Below are 21,590 nucleotides of genomic sequence, written 5' to 3' on the forward strand. Positions count from 1 at the left end.
CATAATCATCATCCAAAGTTCATAATGTTGAGGCACACCGCAGTCATTTGCATTGCTAGTGTACTATGAACTGTCTAGGGCTGGAGTAATTAAAATCCACGCACCAAATAATGTTATCTTTACTGAGCAGCAATGCCACAACTCCTAACAGCTGCTCACGGCATGCTTGACCTGAGAAAAGTAAGACACGAAAAACCAGAGGTGGAAAAAATACACGACAGTTGGAAGTAAAAGTACACTTGGGTTAAAATAACTGACTTCAATACTTTAAAAAGCACAAGTACTCAAAAAATACTCAGTTACAGTCATTTGAGTAAATTTAATCAGTTACTTTTCATCACTGCTATAAAAAACAAGCAGAAATATAGAACAAACACTAGTCTATAAAATATTAGTCTGAATGTAAGAAAAATATAACAAAGAGCAAATAATGTACTGTTGTCAGGCCAAGCCTATTATACCAGGGGTGTCCGAACTATAGCCTGTGTTCTAATTTTGATATGCCTACTGTAAATTTTGATAATAAAATTAAATACAGCCACATTGGAACATAAAGCTATTGCTTGACTGTATTATAGTTCTTGGTTTCAGCAATGGGCAGTGCTACCGTGCTAATTCTGTAAACAAACATTTTGACAAGAAGAATTTATTGATGTACTTTTATTGTGACTAATTTGAGGCATCACTGTAAATTATAAACAAATTCACAACCTAATTAATGATATCTTGATTTATAATCATCTGCTTTGTGTCAAGATCCAATTTACAAAGGGTCACACACATCATCATCAAGCACAAAGACTCCTATAAGGTTTTTTAAGTTTTCCCTTTTTTCAATGTGTACATAAGCTGTCAGCATCTTCTCTCTCTGCTGCCATCAGGCCCCCATCTCGTTGGCCTTCCCCAAATCCTTCATATGATTGGCTTTTTGCCTTGACATGTGGACATCAAATCATGTTTTTCACTTTGCAAACATTTAAAAGCAATACACTTTTATGTATGAATTCCCAGAAGAAAAGCTTTAAATTCCTGAAAGAAAAATAACAGGTGACTACTCTATAACAAAGCAGTGAGGCAGTCTACTAAGGCTTAAGTGAAACCGTGACATCCAGTGTTTATTTTGTGTACTGCAACACCGTTTAAGAGGCTTCTTTCTATTGCAACACATACAGGTTTATCTTTTAATAATGTGCCTCATGTATTAATGATTTCTCCCCTTTTTCTCAGCATATGTGCAGGCCAAGACTGTATGAAAAGCATGTGATCATTTTTTAAAACGCTTTGTATCTAATCGAAGCATGCAGAACAGTGTGAGACCAATAGGTATGTTTATTTTGAGTTACTTTGTTTTTTCCTTATCTGTCTTTGAATTAGTTTGAAGTGCTCATTACTCAGTATTTTCCTACAGCATAGAGAAATCAACTGATATCAACACTCTGGAAAAAAAAATGAAAAGAGGCATTAAATCTTATTTAAAAATCATCTTTATTGCATCTTCCAGCGAGGCAATAATATACAGAAAACCAGTCCTGAAAACACCCATAATTTATATGCAACCAAAAACTTCCAATAAGGACGAAACCCATTAACATGCCATTAAAGTTTATGTATTAATAATTTTAAAAAGTACCGAAGTCCACAACAAGAGCTCTTTAGGGTCATTAAGTCAAACATAAAAAATAAACCCAAACAACGAGAAAAATAAAAAAAAAAGACTGAAGGTTACAGTTAGCATTTCAAACAATCCCTGAGATCAATGAGTCCATATCAACTGCCACTTTAGTCCACCTCCTCGATGGTGGGCCCCTGGGCTCCGGCTCGGGCCTCCTCTCTACAGCTACTTGCAGGCATTCCTCCCTGATACAATTTGCTGATGATGGGGTTACACACTTTCTCCAGCTCTTTCTGCTGGTGCTGGTACTCCTCCTTATCAGCCAGCTGGTTGTTCTCCAGCCAGGCGATGGTCTCGTCACACTTCTCAATCAGCTTCTTACGATCCTCCTCACTCATCTTGCCCTTCAGGTTCTCTTCCTGCACGCTGCTCTTCACGTTGAAGGCGTACGACTCCAGAGAGTTCTTGGCAGCAATTTTCTCTCTCTGAAGGTCGTCCTCAGCTTTGTATTTGTCAGCGTCCTGCACCATCCTCTCGATCTCTTCTTTGCTCAGTCGGCCCTTATCGTTGGTGATGGTGATCTTGTTCTCTTTGCCGGTGCTTTTGTCCACGGCCGACACGTTCAAAATGCCGTTGGCGTCCACATCAAAGGTGACCTCAATCTGTGGGACTCCACGTGGAGCAGGTGGGATTCCTGTCAGCTCAAACCTGCCCAGCAAGTTGTTGTCCTTGGTCATGGCTCTCTCCCCTTCGTACACCTGAACCAGGACCCCGGGCTGGTTGTCAGAGTAGGTGCTGAAGACCTGGGTTTGTTTAGTGGGGATGGTGGTATTGCGTTTGATCAGGGCTGTCATGACTCCTCCAGCTGTCTCGATACCAAGGGACAGAGGAGCCACGTCCAGCAGCAGCAGGTCCTGAACGTTCCCAGAGGTATCACCTGAGAGGATGGCTGCCTGGACAGCTGCCCCGTAAGCCACTGCCTCATCTGGGTTGATGCTCTTGTTCAGCTCCCTGCCGTTAAAGAAGTCCTGCAGCAGTTTCTGGATTTTAGGGATTCGGGTGGAGCCTCCCACCAGGACGATGTCGTGGATCTTTGCCTTGTCCATTTTGGCGTCTCTCAGAGCTTTCTCCACGGGCTCTAGTGTTCCCCTGAACAGGTCGGAGCACAGCTCCTCAAAACGAGCCCTGGTGATGGAGGTGTAGAAGTCGATACCCTCAAACAGAGAATCGATCTCGATGCTGGCCTGGGAGCTGGATGACAAGGTTCTCTTAGCCCTCTCACAAGCTGTGCGCAGCCTCCTCAAGGCTCTCTTGTTCTGGCTGATGTCCTTCTTGTTTTTCCTCTTGAACTCCTCCACAAAGTGGTTCACCATGCGGTTGTCAAAGTCCTCTCCACCCAGATGAGTGTCTCCAGCCGTGGCTTTGACCTCAAAGATACCGTCTTCAATGGTCAGGATGGACACGTCAAAGGTTCCTCCACCCAGGTCAAAGATCAGGACGTTTCTTTCTCCTGTCTTGCCTTTGTCCAGACCGTAGGCGATGGCGGCTGCTGTGGGCTCGTTGATGATCCTCAGGACATTCAGTCCTGCGATGACGCCTGCATCTTTAGTCGCCTGCCGCTGGGAGTCGTTGAAGTAAGCTGGGACTGTGATGACTGCGTTGGACACCTTTTGGCCCAGGTAGGCCTCAGCAATCTCCTTCATCTTCACCAGGACCATGGAGGAAATCTCCTCAGGGTAGAAGGCTTTGTCCTCACCTTTGTACTCCACCTGAATTTTGGGCTTCCCTCCATCACTGACCACCTTGAAGGGCCAGTGCTTCATGTCAGCGTGCACCATTGGATCATCCATTTTTCTTCCAATCAGTCTCTTGGCATCAAACACAGTGTTGCTGGGGTTCAGAGCCACCTGGTTCTTGGCTGCGTCCCCAATCAGTCTCTCTGTGTCAGTGAACGCCACATAGCTGGGGGTGGTCCTGTTGCCCTGGTCGTTGGCGATGATTTCTACTTTTCCATGCTGGAAAACACCCACACAGGAGTAGGTGGTGCCCAGGTCGATGCCGATTGCTACACCTTTAGCTGAAGACATTTTTACTGAAGAGGGTCACCTGTGATAAGGGTGAAACAGAAATTTACAAACTAAACATCAGCACATTACTTCTCCACACAGGACACTGTCACAGCACAGACATACAACAGTCGCATTCTTTTAACTAAAAATGTTCTGTTTAGAAAGCTCTTCAGGCAAAAATACACAAATAGCTCAAATAGAACAGCCTCCTAACCAGTTTTTAACTCAACATCTAATCATCAAAAGTGTCTCAGTAAAAATGTATTTTTATCATAAAACTTATAGAACTTACAGTTAAAGTTGAAGGGTCTGTGTTGTGAAGAGGGCTGGTCTTCGTCTTGTCTCGATCTCACGCTGGGGTTTGATCTGTTTCTGTCACTGCCTCTGCTCCACAACATGCTGCCTTATATCTGAGGAATCGGACAGTCTGGCTGCTTCCAGACGTTTCACTGCTGCCAGTATCAAATCAGCGATCGTTATATATACCACTTCCGGTTATGTATTTCAAAACACAAGAATTGTACGATGAGTCATCTTTAACTCGTTTTATTATGAAGGTAAAACCGGATGCAGTCGCTTTCACTTACGGGAAACTTCATAGAACTCTCTCGAACTATCAGGAAAAAGTTAGAAATCACTAGAAAATTCATGTGATAATTTCTATGACCTGCAATGAACCACACTGTATTTATGTGATATACATGACAGTTGCATCTTACATTCGTTTTCAAAATCTAAAGGCTGATGCTTAGTTTTCAACTCCAACTTAAACTGGTGTTGCAATTTAATGCTTTTAGGAACAAAAGAATGCTTTATTGGTCAATTATAAGCGGTCATAGTTGTACAGGCTGATGTAAACCTTTCATTTTATTCCGTTAACAAGCCTGTAGGTGTTTTCAAAGTTGTAGTTTCTTTAAAAATGTTTAGAGCACATAAAACTACCACTAGATGTCACCAACGCGCTCTGACTTTAGAAATCCCTTTTCCTCAGCAAAGTGGGTTAAACATTTCTGCAGCTTTCTGAACATTTTTTGTAAAATATTTTAAACAGTTTTTTAAATTACTAATCATTGAGAAGACAAGATATGCATATGACTTTGCATCATAATAGATATTAAGGTGTCACAACCAAAGTAGCCTACATCTTGATGGGATCTTTATGTTTACCAATCCTTACAATTAAATAAAAGGATTCACCTCTTGTTTTACATATTTCATAAGCATATATATATATATATATATATATATATATTTATATATATTGTTCCATATCTGCTGAAACTTATTGTTTTTTTTTGTTTGTTTGTTTTTTTTTGTTTTTGTTTTTTTTTGTCTTATAGTTGACCCTCTGTCTTCAGCCTTTAAAATAAATAAGCCCGAGGTTCAGTTGGAAACTAAGTTGGATTTTTCCTTTGTTTTCTGACTGTTTATGAAGGACCATCTTGCCAATTAAGCTACTAGCCCACACTGTTTGATTTTTAGTGAATTATGAAGCATATAGGTGGCACTGAATTTATATGCATGCATTTGGTGGTTCCTCTATTGTTTAAGTATCAAAACACCTGCATTCTATGTAAAAAAAAAAAAAAAAAAAAAAAAAAAAAAGAAAGAAAGAAAGAAAGAAAGAAAGAAAAGATTGAATTAGATAAGGAAAGATAAGGTGGTCATTAACGATAGCCCAGTGGGGTAGATTTTATTGCTAAGCTAGCACAGGATGGAGAACAAGGGGAAAAAGTGATGAATATAAAATGCTAGGGAATACTAAATTTAGAATACCTAAATAGAATGATGCCAGATAAAATCAAAACAAAAACCAAGTTCTGCTTCATTTGTGTTAAGAAGGATTTTGATTTTTCACGGTAAAATACGGACGTCAGACCGTTTATCTAGTTTAGCAACAAATTGAAGGAATTCCGATCAATTAAACCATACACACTCAGAAAACCAAAGTTAAGCTTTTTGCAGCTTTCACTTCATTTGAATCTTCAAACGCTTGTTACAACAAAATTTCTCCTAAAAAAAAAAACTTGGCAATACAACTTCATAACGAGATCTTTCTCGGATTTTCTCCATTTTTCACGGATTGTTCGAGAGAATTCTGTGAATGCTCCGTCAAGAGACAGCAACTGTATCCGATGTAACTTTAATTATAAAACTAGTGCTTGATTTCCTACGTACTAAAACCTTTATCGTAGTATGAAGTATTTTATTTTGAAATCTGTAACAGGAAGTACTACCTACCATGGTAAGTTACTTGACAGTTGTGGGTGTGAAACGTCTGGAAGCAGCCAGACTGTCCGGTTCCTCAGATATAAAGCAGCATGTTGTGGAGCAGAGGCAGTGACAGAAACAGATCAAACCCCAGCGTGAGATCGAGACAAGACGAAGAAGACCAGCCCTCTTCACAACACAGACCATTCAACTTTAACTGTAAGTTCCATGAGTTTTATAGTACAAATACATTTTTACTGAGACACTTTTGATGATTAGATGTTGAGTTGAAAACTTGTTAGGAGGCTGTTCTATTTGAGCTATTTTTGTATTTTTGCCTGAAGAGCTTTCTAAACAAAACATTTTTAGTTAAATGAATGCGACTGTTGTATGTCTGTGCTGTGACAGTGTCCTGTGTGGAGAAGTAATGTGCTGATGTTTAGTTTGTGAATTTCTTTTTCACCCTTATCACAGGTGACCTTCTTCAGTAAAAATGTCTTCAGCTAAAGGTGTAGCAATCGGCATCGACCTGGGCACCACCTACTCCTGTGTGGGTGTTTTCCAGCATGGAAAAGTAGAAATCATCGCCAACGACCAGGGCAACAGGACCACCCCCAGCTATGTGGCGTTCACTGACACAGAGAGACTGATTGGGGACGCAGCCAAGAACCAGGTGGCTCTGAACCCCAGCAACACTGTGTTTGATGCCAAGAGACTGATTGGAAGAAAAATGGATGATCCAATGGTGCACGCTGACATGAAGCACTGGCCCTTCAAGGTGGTCAGTGATGGAGGGAAGCCCAAAATTCAGGTGGAGTACAAAGGTGAGGACAAAGCCTTCTACCCTGAGGAGATTTCCTCCATGGTCCTGGTGAAGATGAAGGAGATTGCTGAGGCCTACCTGGGCCAAAAGGTGTCCAACGCAGTCATCACAGTCCCAGCTTACTTCAACGACTCCCAGCGGCAGGCGACTAAAGATGCAGGCGTCATCGCAGGACTGAATGTCCTGAGGATCATCAACGAGCCCACAGCAGCCGCCATCGCCTACGGTCTGGACAAAGGCAAGACAGGAGAAAGAAACGTCCTGATCTTTGACCTGGGTGGAGGAACCTTTGACGTGTCCATCCTGACCATTGAAGACGGTATCTTTGAGGTCAAAGCCACGGCTGGAGACACTCATCTGGGTGGAGAGGACTTTGACAACCGCATGGTGAACCACTTTGTGGAGGAGTTCAAGAGGAAAAACAAGAAGGACATCAGCCAGAACAAGAGAGCCTTGAGGAGGCTGCGCACAGCTTGTGAGAGGGCTAAGAGAACCTTGTCATCCAGCTCCCAGGCCAGCATCGAGATCGATTCTCTGTTTGAGGGTATCGACTTCTACACCTCCATCACCAGGGCTCGTTTTGAGGAGCTGTGCTCCGACCTGTTCAGGGAACACTAGAGCCCGTGGAGAAAGCTCTGAGAGACGCCAAAATGGACAAGGCAAAGATCCACGACATCGTCCTGGTGGGAGGCTCCACCGAATCCCTAAAATCCAGAAACTGCTGCAGGACTTCTTTAACGGCAGGGAGCTGAACAAGAGCATCAACCCAGATGAGGCAGTGGCTTACGGGCAGCTGTCCAGGCAGCCATCCTCTCAGGTGATACCTCTGGGAACGTTCAGGACCTGCTGCTGCTGGACGTGGCTCCTCTGTCCCTTGGTATCGAGACAGCTGGAGGAGTCATGACAGCCCTGATCAAACGCAATACCACCATCCCCACTAAACAAACCCAGGTCTTCAGCACCTACTCTGACAACCAGCCCGGGGTCCTGGTTCAGGTGTACGAAGGGGAGAGAGCCATGACCAAGGACAACAACTTGCTGGGCAGGTTTGAGCTGACAGGAATCCCACCTGCTCCACGTGGAGTCCCACAGATTGAGGTCACCTTTGATGTGGACGCCAACGGCATTTTGAACGTGTCGGCCGTGGACAAAAGCACCGGCAAAGAGAACAAGATCACCATCACCAACGATAAGGGCCGACTGAGCAAAGAAGAGATCGAGAGGATGGTGCAGGACGCTGACAAATACAAAGCTGAGGACGACCTTCAGAGAGAGAAAATCACTGCCAAGAACTCTCTGGAGTCGTACGCCTTCAACGTGAAGAGCAGCGTGCAGGAAGAGAACCTGAAGGGCAAGATGAGTGAGGAGGATCGTAAGAAGCTGATTGAGAAGTGTGACGAGACCATCGCCTGGCTGGAGAACAACCAGCTGGCTGATAAGGAGGAGTACCAGCACCAGCAGAAAGAGCTGGAGAAAGTGTGTAACCCCATCATCAGCAAATTGTATCAGGGAGGAATGCCTGCAAGTAGCTGTAGAGAGGAGGCCCGAGCCGCAGCCCAGGGGCCCACCATCGAGGAGGTGGACTAAAGTGGCATTTGATATGGACTCATTGATCTCAGGGATTGTTTGAACTGAAACTGGTAGTTTTCCTGCTTAATTTTAATCACTATGTTGGTTATTATTCTATGAAAACTGAAATTTTTACACATTTTATCATAATTAAATGTTTTCTTTAAATACAAAAATAAATACTGTTCTATCTTATAGTCTGAAGATGTTTTTTTTTCATCCTATTTGAAATAATGCACATGCTGTAAGAAGTCAAAAAGTGTATATGTATATATCGCATCTTTCATATTGTTTATGGATAAAATCAAATAAATCTATGTTTTTTAACATCTTCATGTAATTTGTTTTTATTCTTTTTTCCCTGGGATTTTCCTTTAAAATAATCAATAATCTATTTGGTTGAAAGTTAGGAGACAAAGGTAAAATCTAGGTTTAAATCTGGCAATTCATTAATACTGATACGAGCAGTGACACAAACTGTTAACTGATATTTGTCAATAATTTAAACATCTTCCAAGATCTGGGGTAAGGAGGCTCTGCACTAATAAATATGTGATAGGCAATATCATATGAACATGTGAAGTATGCAACAATGTCATACCTTAAAATAAGAAATATGCAGGATTAGTGTAATAAATTATCAATTAATATACACAGATAAGTGCTGTTAAAAAATTAGATCAATTACAGAAAAAATAATTAAAAATGTGCATAGATCAGTTGCTTTCAGTTGTCATCACATAGCCATCTATAGTAGCATAATAGTGTAAAATTGATGAAAACATATGCCAACTATTTTCTGAGCTCTTGGTTTGAATTCTTTCGCCAACACTCTCTGAGACTGACAGATATGTGCACTATCAGTCTCGCCTCCTCCCTTCTCCATGCTTTATGCAAAGTACGTTTCATTAAAAGTCCAGTCTTTTCCATTTAATGGTAACAAAAACAATGCAATGATTTGCAAATCTATTAAACCCATATATTCAGAAAACAAACAACCAACAGATGCTGAAAGTGAGACATTTTACCTGCATGCATGTGGTTCAGCATTGTCTTGCTGAAATATGAAGTTTTTCCCTCAGAATGATGTTATCCTGATGGGAGCATATGTTGCTCTAAAACCTTTTTCTAATTTTCCAGATTGATAGTGTAAAAATTTTGATTCATCTGACCACAGAACAGTTTTCTACGGAAGAGTATTGGGGCCACTGAAAAAAAAAATTTTGAGACGAAAATTTTTTTTCACTTGTGAGAAAAAAGTCAGAATTCTGAGATTAAAGTCAGAATTCTGAGATTAAAGTCGGAATTCTGAGGAAAAAAAGTCAGAATTCTGACTTTATTCTTCAAATGAAAAAAAAGTCTCAATTTTTTTTTTTTCAGAATTCTGACGTTTTTCTCAGAATTCTGACTTTTTTCTCACAAGTGAAAAAAAAATTTGTCTCAAATTTTTTTTTTTTCCGTGGCCCTAATACTCTTCCGTAGTTTTCCATCTTGTCACAGTTCATTTTATTTTTTGCATGAAAAATTAACTTGCATTTGTGTTTGGCACATCCAACTGAGTAGACAGAAAATGATTATTAGAAATGTTCCTGGGCATCTTGCAGTGATTTTCCTGTTTTCTATGCCTGACGGCGTGATAATCACAGATATTCTGAATCTACTGGTGATAGATATTCAATGTAGATGGTGGGGTAGTCAAAGTCTTCATAATTTTACATTGAAGAACATTTTTCTGAAATTGTTTCACAGTTTTTAAAATCCTTTTTTTTTTTTGCAGATTGATGAACCTCTGCCAATCTTTACTTCAGAGAGAATCTGCCTTTCTAATGTGCTCCTTTTATACCCAGTCATATAACTAACCTGTTGCCAAAAACCCTAATCTGTTTCTAAAATGTTCCTCCAACTGTCTTTCATTAGTGCCACTTACTTTTCCAGCCCTATGTTGCCCTGTCCCTTCTTTTTTCAGATGTGATGTTGCAATTAAATTAAAAATGAACAATGAAAAATAGTCAAAAGTCTCATTTTCAACATTTGATATGTACTATTGTGAATAAAATATAGGTTTATGAGATTTTTTATTTTATTAGATTATTGCACTCTGTTTTTATTTATATTTTACACTGCACCCCAGATTTTTTACAATGTTTTATTACATCCAAATATTTATTTCACAAGCTGTAATAATTAAATTATAGACCTTTGTCAATAAATCACAGCCCCGTGTAGCAGATAAATACATTACAATAGCCTCATTGTTGACAGTAGACCTAGATAAGTTAGGTAACAGACTGTCATTTGTGTAGGACCCCTTCAGGGTGGAGGGGTCTCAGTGATGAACAGACCCTGGGTTAGTTAGTTTGTTTTGGTTCTTAGTGTTGGGGAGGACGTCTTACGACAATCTGGTAGACTACGTTTCTTAACTCCGCCACTTCCTCCATATCGACTCATTTATTGGAAGCGAGTCATCAGTCAACAGAAAATCCAGCGGTTTTAATGGCAGCTGTCAGGATCAAACACAGAGCAACCAACTATCGCGAGAAACAAGACAGAGCGAGAAAAACGGGTCCAGGCAAGGCATAGCAATATTCATATTTAGCAACAACAACAACCTTTACGAGGATGATTTTTCCGTTATGTAGCCTGAAATGATGATGAAATGAGTACCAGTTTCAACAATAGACACGGATGAAAACACTGGGCTGTGATGTACAGGTAAAGTAAACATAACACACTGTGGTGAAGCAATATTGATAGCTAGCTTGCAGGTTTATTAATAGCTAGCCATGGCTAACGGTTAGCTTAGCTCGCAAAGAATCTTTCGTTATAGCTGCTGTTGGATGATTCAATATGTGGTCCTCTCAGCGACAGGTCGCAACAGGAACCACAAAATATAAATTTCTTACCAACAACAGCAAACAGAAACTCTTGCTAATGGCAAGTCCGCAAGCAGGCTGACGTGAGGTAGCTATTGTTAGCTAGCGAACGTTACACGTCTTTAAAGAAAGCTGAATGAGCAAGACTCACACATTGCTTGCTAGTTCATGCTAGCAAGCTTAGCGTTTCAGACGTGTTGATATAATAGTCATGAATCTTAACGTTACACTGAGCCACAATACCTGAAGTTAGTATTTAACTCCTAGGCAACCTGTCCATTTGACTGTGTTACTTTACTTTTAAGACATCTATCGACAGTATGCAGGCGTCTCACATGCTTCATTTGATAAATCATTACGGACTAATTATGGCTCATTATAATTTTAACCGATCACAAGAAGCTGCCAGTAACGTTTGATCATTGGTAGGGCAATTGTGGGCCATCGTGGGATCAGAGAGAGATGTTTTGTTAAAGGGAGATTACGAGAGTTTAATATGTGTGAACGATGTGTGTGCAGCTTGCGGTGAAAGCAACCAAAACCTTGAATGTAGCACAGGTGACTGTAGAAAACATTGAAAATGCTGTGTTATGAGTTAATACCTTCATTTTAAATTCCTGAGCATCTCTTAGAATGAAAAAAAAAAACACTTTAACTGAAAGCATCAAAATGTAACAAACTTATTCTGCAGCTGAACAACATTACTATACAAAAGATTATCGGATAATGATCATTGATTGTAGGTAAATGTAAGCTGTCAACATCCTATGTCTGACTTGCAAGAATTAAATTATATTCCCCCTTAAGAGTATCATTTTTTTAATTGCACATATGTTTGATTTAATGTTTATTAGGACTGAACATTTGGTTATGAAGCTGTTGTCCTTTTATTATTTATTCAGTATCTCCAGTTTCAAGGCTAAGTCGAGTTTTACAAACCTTACTAAAATCCATCTATTTATTTTGAAATTTGTGTATGCAATGTGCAACGCTTACAATTTTTTATGCGACCTTTTGTTGTATTTATTTAGCTTGCAGTTTAATCATCTAATATTCAACTCAGTTTGTTTCTTTGTGTTTTTACAGGATGTGGCTTAACCTCTCTGCATGTATGACAGATGGCGAAGAAGGGGCAGAACTTGTGAATTCTACGCATCCAACGTCCCTTACCCATCCATTTACTGCCTGTCTCAATACATTATTTTTTTGTTGAAAACATTTAATCTAACAAAATATGTAGCAAAAGGCGTAGCCTTGGAGATATTTGACCTCTCTTTACCCCATCTTGCATGGGTCTGGTGCATTTTAACACTTCATTTTAGATGGGGCTGAGCACAACACTTAAATTCACACTCATTTGTAAATTATTAGACCAATGTGCCGTGTTTGCCCCCTGTCAGCTGTGCAATCACTTCAGCTTTCTGTTGTATGTTTGAAGTAATTTGATAGACCATCAAGTCGATCTGTGCCCCCCCACCCTCCACCTTTCAGAAGCATGAACGGCTCTCTTTTAACCCCGCCAAGCCCACGGGCAGCAAATTCCTCTCCTTTACCTCCTTCTCCTTCCCCATCTCCATCTCCTCCTTCTCCATCTTTGCTACCCCTGTCCCCCCGGCCACCACCTTTGCCACCTCTTGTGAGCCCTCCACCCCAGGCTCACCCATCCTCCCTGTCAGACACCCCCACACCATCCCCCTCTCCTTGCCTGAGCTGGACTGAATTCTGTGAGCTTCACGCCCGTGTTGCAGCTGGTGACTTTGCACGGCACTTTCGGGCTTTTCTCCTGGAAAACCCCCACTACTCCCCAGACTCAGCTGCCGCCTTCTGCCGGCGTTTCACCGACCGATTTGTCCGTCACTTCCAGAGCGAACTTGAGGGGGCGCTCCCACCAAGCTGTACCTCGGGGAGGGAGGATATGGTGAGCTGGGCTCCCCAGTCTGATGCTACATCCCTGGAAGAAGAGGCAGTGTCCCCCCTGTCTGCATCGGGGGGAGTTGTCCCCCCTTGTCCCCCAGTTAATGCAACACGGGCCGCGTCCAAACCTGCACCGACACGGCTGGTTTTGGAGAACCGCAGCGGGGACCGGTTTCAGGATTCTTACGCCCACGGACAAGTCCTGCCTCCATCGTCATCATCATCATGTTGCTCCTCATTGGGAGGAAACAACGGAAGGCGTGAAGAGCGGGGGGCCATGGTTGCACCTGGGAATGGGGAAGCTCCAGTTGAGGAAGAGGAGGACAGCTGGTTAGGGGTAGCGTCTGTGGGGGAGGATGTTGAGCCAGAGGAGCGGGACGCAGATTCCACAGAGGTGGATGGTGCAGACCCCTCCCACACTCCTCAGATTCTACCTTCCTCTTCCTCGGTCACTCCTCCGCCTGGCTCCAAAGGTAACAGTACACCCAACTCCAAAAACAAACTTAAAAAGCGCTTTTCCCTGCGGAGTGTGGGTCGTAGTGTGCGGGGGAGTGTCCGGGGCATTCTGCACTGGCGAAGCTCCTCCAGTGACTCTGCCCAGAGCCAGCTGCCCTCCAGCTACAGCTACACTATGGGTGTGCAGGATGCTACCTTGGTTTCAGCATCCAAAAGGAACTCTGGTACACAGCCTCCCACACCCACCTCCTCCATGCCTGTGTCACTGTCCATGCCCCTTTCCCTTCCCCACTCTTCCTCCTCCTCACTACCCCCGTCGTCTTCAAGCAGCGCCACCTCTCTGTCTCTGTCTGAGGCTGCTCGGGACAGGAGGCGGAGCAATGGCGAAGGAGGTGAAAAAGAGAAGTGGAGCCATCGTCTCGAAAAACTCAGACTGTCACGATCCCCTCCTCCTGTCCTTACCCAGACCACCGCCTCCACGCTGCCTCCGAGCAGTGCTGCCGCTGCGGCCATCGGACCTCCAAGGAAGGTGGGCCGGCTGGTTCGGGAAGGCGGGGTGAATGTGAGCTCATCAAGTGACGAGTTGAGTGCAAGCCATGGCTTCTCTGGATTCTCATTCGGTCTACTGCACCACGGAACGGACAACAACAACGCTGCCTCAGCTTCATCTGCTTCAGCTCAGGCAGCCCCGGTGCAGCCTCTGGGCAGTGGAGGGAACGTGCCATGGAGAGGAGGACGCTGGCATAAATGTCGCCTGGTCCTCAGAGAGCGGGACAGAGAAGGCGCTGAGTGCGGAGAGGAGTACTACTTGGAATTCTTCATTCCACCTAAAGTAAGAGTCTGTGAAATGTTGGAATTTGTTTACAGTCTTCAAGACACTTTAGACAAACCTGAAAAGTCCTTTTTTCCCAGTGGTGGAATTTGGTTGTTTTGAATATCTTCTTAGTCTGGCTGCACATATGACGATTTAAAAAAAGGATTTTAGGCCCAAATTGGTCCCCCCCAGTAACTGGAGGGTCGCGACTCAATTTGAGGCTTAGATTGTTTTGTTTTTCCTGCAAAAGAGAATGCATGCCAGGACAACCAGCTGAGGACGTTTATATTGGTGTATTTGTCTTTTCTGAAGTCATGTTCAATCACAAGTTTCTGTGAGATCTGTGTCTCTGGAATCTCCACGAAAATACCTGTTACTACAAATGGATGATATGTGGTCTCATGGTCTGGCCAAATTGTCTAGCACCTGTTTGTAGGACTATAATGTTAGAAATTGATGGTCCCCAACTTTATTAAAATTGATTACATTTTACATATTATGTACCGTGTATCCAGGTTGAGAAAATCTTTTTAATTGTATCACATAAGATATCTTTCAAGTAAAGTTAGTTGTTTTAGTTTCTTCTGTTGTATAAGACACTTAGCTAACTGAAAATCACTGAGTTTTAGGTTGTAGGTCAGTCAAACAGACTGTTTTTGAGGCATGAGACTAGAGCTGCATGTAAACACACTTGTCATATCAAGATACCACCACTGTCAGGATGGAAATACACATAAAAACTTTTTTAAAAAATCAGATTACACTTCTGTTTAGGGTAAGAGGTAGGGTCACAGTAGGGTGGGTTAGGAACAGCCTGAATGACAGTAAAACATAATAATTTTGTTATAAACTGTGAGCCTTTTGCACCAGAAGTAACTGGCCAGACCTGCAAAACACAAAGTATTTGATATAGCAGGCTAAACGGTGTGCTAACAGAAAAAAAATCCTCGTTCTCCATGAAAACACATAAATGTTGTTAAAGCTAAAGCCAGCCACTGTTTGTGAAACCTCTTCTAAAATGGCAAATACGTTGTATCGGCATATTATGTCACTTCTATCCTTACTGAGGTGGTGTCTCTGACAGCGGTGGTCTGCAGCCAGACCCCTCTCCCCAAGCTCTCGTTGTGAGTCACATTTGTGATGAGGCAAGCCGGAAAGATAGAAATTGTATTGCTTGCAGGGGCAAAAATATGCCTGGACCTTCCACCCTTTAATGACTGTGGCTGTTTTCATTTAAGCACTCTTATTGTTTACTTAAAAGTCAATATGATTTGAGACACCAGTAACTTCTTAAGCCTGCTTTTGTCCTTGTAGTCTTCAAAGCCTCGGCTGACTGTCCCTTGCTGTTCAATCGTGGATGTGAGGAGCACCACAGCGCTGGAGGTTCCCGACAAGGAGAACACCTTTTTGCTGCAGGTAATCACTCTTTCAGGGGGGTCCCTCTGCCTCAGTCTTCTCACTGAAAAGTCTTAAGGGAAATTTACCCTGGCAGCTTTCCAAACTCTACTATTTGGACTTCATTTCAGAAGCACAACTGTCTGTTAGAGTGAGACCAGGGATTGTAAATAGACCAGGAAATGTAGATGCAAGGGGATAGATTTGACACACTAATTTTAATCATAGGAATCAAAAGAGAAGAACCACACTTGCAAAAGTTAGCCCACTGTTTAGGCTTAAGCTCAGCCTTCTGTTATTTTCTCTGTCTGTGTTTTCAGCTGGAAGGCCTGGCACAGTACGTCATTGAAACTCGTGATGCTGTACAGATGAGAGCATGGCTGAGTGATATAAGGAATGGAATATGTCTAAGGTAAATAAACTAATGCATCAACATGCGTTTTGGAAGTACAGACAGTTTTTAAAGTGTGGCTGCTAGATTAGAAGCTACTGTCTCTGTCTCACAGTGAACAGGAAGACGCTGAAGGTGTGTGTGGGGGACCGCTGGATATCAGTGGGACACCTGAGATTGTTGACCGACTTTCACAAGGTAAATTGTTCTTAATATCAGACTTACTGAATGCTGCAGTATAGTGGGACTGCAGTGTGTACAGTTAAGTTGTATTTATTACTTTTTGTCCCGTTAAGCTGTCTCAGTGTGTTACGGAGGTATTGGAGGCTCCTCCCCTCTGATGGATCCTCTCCCTCCAGAGCTGCCACCACGAGCCCCTCTTGATGAACCAGACAGCAGGATTCTTGGGGGAGGTGGGGCCAGTCTGGGCACACCTTTTGCTGAGACGCCTGATGCTACAGGTAAGCATCATCAAAATATATTTTTTATTAAAGCAAAGAAATAAAAATCATACCAAACTGTGCTCATCTTTCGTTCTAAGATGATAAGATGATTGATACAGACCATCCACCCCTCTAGGTTCCTTCCTCTTCTCAGAGACGACAGCAGCAGAGGCAGTGGAGCACCCACTTAGTGAATGTCAGTGGTTCCACGGCACCCTGTCCCGTCTCAAAGCTGCTCAGCTGGTCTTGGCTGGAGGCCCTGCGAGCCACGGCGTCTTCCTGGTTCGCCAGAGTGAGACACGACGCGGAGAGTATGTCCTCACCTTTAACTTCCAGGGCAAGGCCAAGGTGAGTGGGAAAGTATAGCGCTATATGGATTTGAGAGAAGCATATTTTTTTCTGTTGTTGTTCAGTGTTTGAGTTCTAGTGTCCAGTTTCTATATTTGATTCTTCTATAAATCTTTGTGATCATCACTGCAAAATGCACATTAATGCAGTGCTGTACGTATTCGGCAAGTCTGTTACTTTAGACTAATTCACATTGCTCTTTCAAATTGTGATGTTTATATTCCTCTGATGTTTAGCCTTCAATATTGTTGAGGCATAAAGGAAATGCTGTTTAATTGGCAGATAGTTGTACCAAAATATCACACTGGTGCTGTATCAATATGAGTTTTACAAGGCATAAAGAGTTTCATTGTGGCACTGTGTGAAAATGCATTTCAAAAACACCTCACCACACCTGTGTGCACCAGAAAAACCAGAACAGGACCACCAAATGAAAAATGTTACCTCACAGAAAACAAAAATGCCTTATCTTCTGTGCCTTTATTAGTCTTTTTAAGCAAATGTTGTTGTTTTTTTTATTAATCAAGCTATCCAAACAGAAGCACAAGCAGCCTGATCAAGGCATAGAAAAATCAGAAACTCCTGTGTTCTAGAAATTAAAATACTCTTTTATCAATCAAGGTGGGTAACTTTGAAAAAAAGTAATGCAGTATAACTTTTTTTTCAAGAGACTCTTTTCCTTTCATAAAAAAGTGTATTTCTGAGGGACTCGTCCTGTCATGATGTCAGAAAATTAGTACAACAGTCCAAACCTGTTAGTGGCAAAAAAGAAAAACAAAAAGTATAGAAAAGCCATCTGTAGTTGTAGATCAAACAAAACCAGGATTACTAAGGTCTTTGGGAGATAAAAAAGGCTTGACAAAAACCAAAAGATCTGCAACCTCTGTCATGATAATTATCTTAAGCCGGGTATACACTGTGCGATTTCAAGCCCACCAGACGACGGTGGGCTTGAGAATGTCAACTCATACTGTGTGTCTGAATCGCTTACAACGCATGATTTATGTGCCTGAACTGAGTGCTCACACCGTACAAGTGAAGTCGGGACGGACTGTGACAGAAATCCATGGAGTTTCCCTTTTAGAAAGTCACACAATAAGGATGACGTGTTTCCAGTCATATTCTCTCTCTCCCGCTTTCTCTATCCCACACACAAACAGCATCACCTCCAGCTGCAGCTCCGCGGGTAGGAATATTTCCTGCTCATTTATTTCCTTTATCATAGCGCTGTGGGGGCATCAGAAATTTAGAATGTGTCTGACAGTTTACAAAGAAAAAAATACCGTCAAGTTTATTCTGCTCGTGTTTTGGCTCTCACTGTGAAGTGTCTGGAATCATATGACCAAAATATCAAGCATGTCAGAAATCCATCCAACCAGTTGGGAGCAGCTCGTGGGTCCGTTCCCCCCTGTACACAGCATGACAGTCAGTCGGACTTCAAAGTGAGTTGTGCGACTCAAAATTTGTGGCTGAATCGGACGAAAATAACAGTGTATGCCCGGCTTTAGTGATAGTACCATTTTTTGTTTGAGTGTATGAATGTGAACATAAAGAGTTATAGAGAAAGGTACCCACCAAATTATCATTTAAGCAGTCCTTGTATGTTAAGATTAACTTTGTTGTTGCTAGAATCATTTGAAATTTGTAAATTAGGCACTTTTTGGATAAAGTCCTTCCATTATATAAGTTACATTTTTTCTACTTCAGTCATGCAGTGTGCTATCCTTTTTTTTACTTGTATGTTTGCTTGTGTTTCATACTGTTTGATCATAGTCTGAGTCATATTCAGTAAATATAATGAAATTAAATTAAATGTTGAAAAACTACACATTTTTTAGACGAACATCATTTGGATGCATTTGCCACCAAGGATTACATTTCAGCCATCACAACCAAATATGCTGAAACTGTGTGCTTGAGCATTTCCCAATGTTTTGGAACTTGGTGCTCATTAAGGGCCAAAAAATAAAGAGCTCAAAATATTTTGAAGATCAGGCCAAGGTTTAAAAATCCTGAAATTCCCCTTAAAACTGTTACACTGTGTTAAGTTTCTTGCAGCAAGCTTTGCAATCTGATGGTATTCATTTTAAGTTTAGAAATAACCTTTTCTTTCAGTTTTAGTTTATGGTGCCTAACTCTGAGATTTCCCATGCTGTAAATATCCTCTCTTTTATTTGGTCCTGAATTGAATTACTCTTACCTCTGAGCCCCTTCCCTGATTTTGCATTCCTCCTTCCAGCATCTCCGTTTGTCTCTGAATGAGGACGGTCAGTGCCGGGTGCAGCACCTCTGGTTTCAGTCCATCTTTGACATGTTGGAGCACTTCCGGGTTCATCCGATCCCGCTGGAGTCTGGTGGCGCTTCGGATGTCACGCTCATCAGCTTTGTTGGTGCCACCGCAGTTCGCCAGCCAGGTATGATGGACTTAAATCTAAGTTGTTATTACAAAGGGACCCTTATATTAAGCTCACTTCAGAAGTGGGTCTACTAGACTGTTTTGTTCTGTATTGCCCCACACTGAATACAGATTTTACATACTAGTAGCTTCACTCAATCCTAAAACAGGATCAACATAAAGTTGTGTTTGTGTTGGTAATGTCATGACAAACCCCCCATATCTCATTTTGCTGTGTATGCTGGAAAAGTTGTTTACACATACATGCTGCATTTTATGCCAAAAATGAAATCCACCACACCATCTCTTCATTTTATGTCCTTTAACCCCCCTACCTCATCTCATTACACCCCCTCCCAACATGTGAGAAAAATACACATCCCAAACATTCAAATCTCCTCTCCCCTGAGACAGAATAAAGACCGTCAGTTATGTATTAAAATGAATATTGTGTAAAAGTGTCCACTCACCTGCAGCTCTAACATCCACCCAGTCGCTGCTCTGACATCTCTGTTGTTGTCTGTTGTATCCGTTGGCTCACCCCTTTGCAGGCCGGGACAGGGCAGGCAGTCGGCCTACAGTCTGTGATGTCATCACTACGCGCCATCCTGACTCTCCATCAACCCCCATCTCTGACTGTGTGTAAGTGAGACCGGACTCGGCTGAGAGAAAGAGAGAGAGAAGTGGTTGAATGACTGACGGTGTTTTATGTGCTTGTCCAGATCTGACATTTAAAGGAGACCCAGGTTAAGCATCTTAGCATTTACTGCATCAAATGTAAACATGCCATCACTGATCTTTGGGGTGTAACAATCCATCAATCTATGGAGATGTACCTATTACATTGATCTATTGACACAATATCAATGATTTTCTCTAAACATATGCCAGTATTTTTTTTTTAAATTTATTATTCTTTTGAAATTCCCCTGGATCCATGATTGCTGAATTTGAAGTTAAGACATTTAATAGTCTAATTGTGTTGGAAAAATTGTGTGCGTGTGTCTTGAAGTTGGACTCTTTCCATGACTCCCATGGACTCTCTCCATGACCGCTGACTTCTCCACTTAATCAGCCACTCACTGTCATTTTCTCTTTTTTCTCCCGCCTCTACTGTACTGTCACTTCACTCCTTACACCTTTGGCCTTATATCCTCCTCCTCCTCTTCTGCCTTCCTTTATTTACACTTTTCTCTCATTTCTTTTTTCTTTCTTTCCTCTTCCTCTTCCTCGTCTGTGTCTTCTCCGTGCAGACTTGACCAGCAGACCCCGTAGCCCTCCCCAGCCTCCTCCCCTGCCACCTGGCCGACCTCCTCCCCCAACTCCTCCTCAAGAGAGAGCAAACGAGGCCGAGGCAGTGGGAGGAGGTGGTGCTGGTTCAGGAGGAGGTGGAGGAGGAACAGGAGGAGGAGCGGTGCCTGCGGTGGTAACGACAGGAGTTGGAGGAGGAGCAGCAGGAGGAAGTGGAGGCAGCGGAGGTGGTAGTGGAGGAGCAGTGGAGGACTGGGAGGAGAGGGACAGGGATACTCCTCTTCGCCAACTAGAAGCCGTGGAGGGGGAGGAGAGGGACGGAGCAAGGGTGCCCCGAGCCATCGACAACCAGTACTCCTTCTTCTGATGAAGGGAAGGCCAGGAGGTCGAGGAGGAGGAGGAGAAGGAGGAGGAGTGTGTATGTGTGTATGTGTGTATGTTAGTGCAAGAGAGTGCGTATGTGTGAGTGAACGTGAGATTGTATGAGGCGGCGTACATCATAGCCATTCATAACCAGTATTCTTATGTTGTTAGCAAGGTGGAGGAGAGAGGAGGAGGAGGAGGAGGTGTAAAAGTACTAACACTATACAGGAGAGGGAGAGAAGAGTAAGCAGATGAAGAGACGGGTGAGAGCAGCTTTACACCACTAACTAGCGGTACATTTCTTTTTTTGTTTTTAGTCCAATAAGCTTTGTTTTGCCGGTACGCCTCACAGCAGCATGAGCCCTGTGAAGCCAGCAGTCCCAATACCTCACAGCGGTCCTGCCGAGACAGCACAGGCCAGCCAGAGGCCAAACACACTACATACACCTGTACTGTGGCAGGTAGACTCGACACTTTACACTCGTATGGAGAAAACATGATAGACACACATAACAAGTGACCTCAGTATTTCTAAACCTTGGCCTTTTCTTTACTTACATGGTCAAATTGACCAAAAGGTACTAAAGCTTTGGATTTGCATTAGTGGATTGCTTCATTCAGTTGCTGCATAATGTGGCTGATGAAATCACAGAATTCTTATAG

The 21,590-nt window shown here is 42.6% G+C and overlaps 2 protein-coding genes and 1 pseudogene across 3 annotated transcripts; 2 read left to right on the top strand and 1 right to left on the bottom strand.

Annotated features, from left to right (window-relative positions):
* Positions 1-1,547: 1,547 nt before the first annotated feature.
* On the bottom strand, positions 1,548-4,091 carry LOC121529442 (heat shock 70 kDa protein 1-like). Its single transcript, XM_041817300.1, has 2 exons — positions 3,974-4,091; positions 1,548-3,718 (listed from the first exon to the last, which is right to left on the bottom strand). The coding sequence occupies exon 2, from the start codon at positions 3,697-3,699 to the stop codon at positions 1,780-1,782; it is 1,920 nt and encodes a 639-aa protein (XP_041673234.1). The 5' UTR covers positions 3,700-3,718; positions 3,974-4,091; the 3' UTR covers positions 1,548-1,779.
* Positions 4,092-6,012: 1,921 nt separating this feature from the next.
* LOC121529293 lies at positions 6,013-8,329 on the top strand (annotated as a pseudogene).
* Positions 8,330-10,755: 2,426 nt separating this feature from the next.
* sh2b1 (SH2B adaptor protein 1) lies at positions 10,756-20,717 on the top strand. 2 transcript variants are annotated; one of them, XM_041817361.1, is made up of 10 exons: positions 10,756-10,996; positions 12,244-14,359; positions 15,656-15,757; positions 16,057-16,148; positions 16,243-16,325; positions 16,487-16,588; positions 16,707-16,918; positions 19,158-19,332; positions 19,865-19,955; positions 20,567-20,717. In XM_041817361.1, exons 2-10 carry the CDS (start codon positions 12,653-12,655, stop codon positions 20,586-20,588), a joined length of 2,586 nt encoding a protein of 861 aa, XP_041673295.1. In that variant the 5' UTR covers positions 10,756-10,996; positions 12,244-12,652; the 3' UTR covers positions 20,589-20,717. The 2 variants fall into 2 exon arrangements, with proteins under 2 accessions (XP_041673295.1, XP_041673294.1); XM_041817360.1 differs by having other exon boundaries at positions 10,761-10,996; positions 16,424-16,588.
* Positions 20,718-21,590: the final 873 nt, after the last annotated feature.

This window comes from Cheilinus undulatus, linkage group 21, assembly GCF_018320785.1.
Source record: "Cheilinus undulatus linkage group 21, ASM1832078v1, whole genome shotgun sequence".
In the NCBI taxonomy this organism is placed as follows: Eukaryota; Metazoa; Chordata; class Actinopteri; order Labriformes; family Labridae; genus Cheilinus; species Cheilinus undulatus.